The sequence below is a fragment of the Trypanosoma conorhini genome (assembly GCF_003719485.1).
Source record: "Trypanosoma conorhini strain 025E chromosome Unknown Tco_14.4_contig_00906, whole genome shotgun sequence".
Classification (NCBI taxonomy): domain Eukaryota; phylum Euglenozoa; class Kinetoplastea; order Trypanosomatida; family Trypanosomatidae; genus Trypanosoma; species Trypanosoma conorhini.
Genome location: NW_021704994.1, coordinates 3,519 through 5,636, shown reverse-complemented (window position 1 = coordinate 5,636; position 2,118 = coordinate 3,519). Strand labels below are relative to the sequence as shown.

The 2,118-nt window shown below is 64.4% G+C and overlaps 2 protein-coding genes across 2 annotated transcripts in view; both read right to left on the bottom strand.

The window, feature by feature from the left end:
• Nucleotides 1-17: 17 nt before the first annotated feature.
• On the bottom strand, nt 18-1,919 carry Tco025E_08897 (trans-sialidase; the record flags this gene model as incomplete). The annotated part of the gene is made up of 1 exon (XM_029375728.1): nt 18-1,919. The coding sequence occupies one exon, from the start codon at nt 1,917-1,919 to the stop codon at nt 18-20; it is 1,902 nt and encodes a 633-aa protein (XP_029224176.1).
• Nucleotides 1,920-2,086: 167 nt separating this feature from the next.
• The window catches only part of Tco025E_08896 (trans-sialidase), a gene marked incomplete at both ends in the record, with an annotated part of 858 nt that continues 826 nt past the window's right edge, over nt 2,087-2,118 (bottom strand). The window contains one exon of the mRNA XM_029375727.1: nt 2,087-2,118. This exon is cut by the window's right edge and continues 826 nt beyond it. Coding sequence (XP_029224175.1) covers nt 2,087-2,118 — 32 coding nt within the window.

The window sequence follows — 2,118 nt, the reverse complement described above, 5'->3', positions numbered from 1 at the left end:
CACTCCCCCTCTTGCACTCAGCAGAGAGCCGTCGCGCCCCACAGCCCCGGCAGGGCAAGCAGCAACAGCCGTGACACGCACCCACGCACAGCGCCGTCGCTGCCTGTGTTCATCGGGAACGGCCCTGTGGTGTTCTTGAAGGTGATAGAGTTGTTGCTTAGGTACGATGCAGCGTCGCGTGTTGGCGGGGTGCCTGGCTGCCCAGGCGCCTGAGCCGCGGGTGCCGTGGCGGCGTTGCTGGGTGCCTCGTGGCCGCCGTCCACGTCCGCCGCAGTTTGGGGGTCTGCGCCACTTCCTTCGGCGGCAGCGTTTGGCGTCTCGCCGGTGGGCGCGGCGGAAGCAGACGGCACGCCGCCAACGGCCTCTGGCGCGTGCGACGGAGGGGTCTGCTGCGCCTGACCGTCATCCATGGGCCCACTCCGCGGAGTCGCGTCACCCACCGGCGCCGCCGTGACTGCACCGTCCGCGGGAGGCGAGGACCCTCGTTGCCGCTCAGAAGTTTCCGCACCGACGGCCTGCTCAGCTGCGCCTGGGCGAGGAGCACTGGCCGCAGCTGGAGCTTTCAACGGTGGGGGCGCCAATGCACCGCCACCGCCTTCTGTCGCTCCTTCCTCCTCATCCTTCTTTTCTTTTTTGTCCGCCGCCTCTTCTGCTTCCTCTGCGTCGGAGTTGGGTGTGCCGTTAGAAGGTGCTGCCACGTCGCCTGTCTCTTTGTCTGCTCCCTGCGATAACTGAGTAGCCGCTCCTTCTTCTGCTGGTGGTGGCTGAACTTCTTTTTCTTCTTGGTGGTGTTCCACCGACGGGCTGAGGGGGGAGTCCACGGCGGGTGGCGCAGGGGCGGCCTCCACGTCGCTGCTCTGCTGCGCAGCTCTCGGGTCCGGCGCTCCTGCGTCGTCCTTCCGCGGTGCCGGGTCCCCAGCAGATCCCGCTTCCGCTTCGTGCGACTGTTCGCCCCCAACTGTCGGTGCCCCGACGACAGGAGGCGCTGCATTTGCCGGCTGCTGAGGAGAGACACTTGCACCGCCACTCCCCAACACCGCCGGCAAACGTTCCTCACGCGCCGGCGCCTCAACAGCAGCAGCGTCCTTTTGCTCCTGCTGACCCTCCGTGCGCTCGCCGTCCTCCGTTTGCTGCTCACCGCGGCCAACTTCAGGCTCCACCTCGGCAACAGACTCCCCACCCTCAGAGGTGGACGCCGGAGGAACCGCCTGCAGCTCGCGGCTTTCTTTCCCGGCAGCTGTTCCTCCAAGAGCCACTTTGCTCCGTGCGAGCTTTCGGATCTCGTCACTAGTGAGTGCTTCGTTGTACAGCAGGACGTTGGCCACAGTCACGTGGGGGCCCGCCTCTGCGCCCTCCGCCCCGTCGCCGCCAAAGTAGAAGTGCGAGATCCGGTGCGAGTCGAACAGGGCGCCAGCGTATTCCCCCTCGTAAATCTCCCTCCCGTCAACGTACACATTCCAATCGTCGTCAGTATTCATTTTCACGGCCACCTGGTACGTTGTGTCTCGATCCCACGTCTCACCACAAGGCTCCTCGGCAGCAGTGTTATGAAGTGTGGGCCTCCACTTCTTGTCCTTCGTGTACGAGAGGCCGAAGAGCACACTGCTCTCTGAGTCATTCATCCTCACCCCCAGCAGAGGAGCGTCGTCCTCCTCCGGCACCGCGTGGATCGTCACCGTCGCCACGAGAGTGAATTCGTTGTTCGCAAAGTAGTACGGCTGGTTCTGCCCCAGTTTCCCCACGGGCCACTCCGCCCCGGCCCCGGCGCCGCTGAACGTCACGCCCCACTTCTCGCCTGCCGCTGCCCCATTCATTACTGTTGCATTCACGCCGAGGTACTCGTCCACCCACTTGCCGCCAGTTGACTTCCCGGACAAAAACCCCACCAGCCCCTCCGTGGGAAGAGGGCCGCTGCACATGCCCCTCTTTCGCGGGTCGAGCTTTCCGCTGGCTTTGCAGCTTTGCAAGGCGGCGTCCGTATCTTTCCAACTCCTCACCACCTCCTTTATCCGATCCAGCTGCGTGGTCAGGCGCACGTAGGCAAGACCGTACGAATCGTCTCCAGCCTTCTTCTCGTACAGTAGAATCAACTCCTTGCCGCTCCTGTACAGCAGGGAG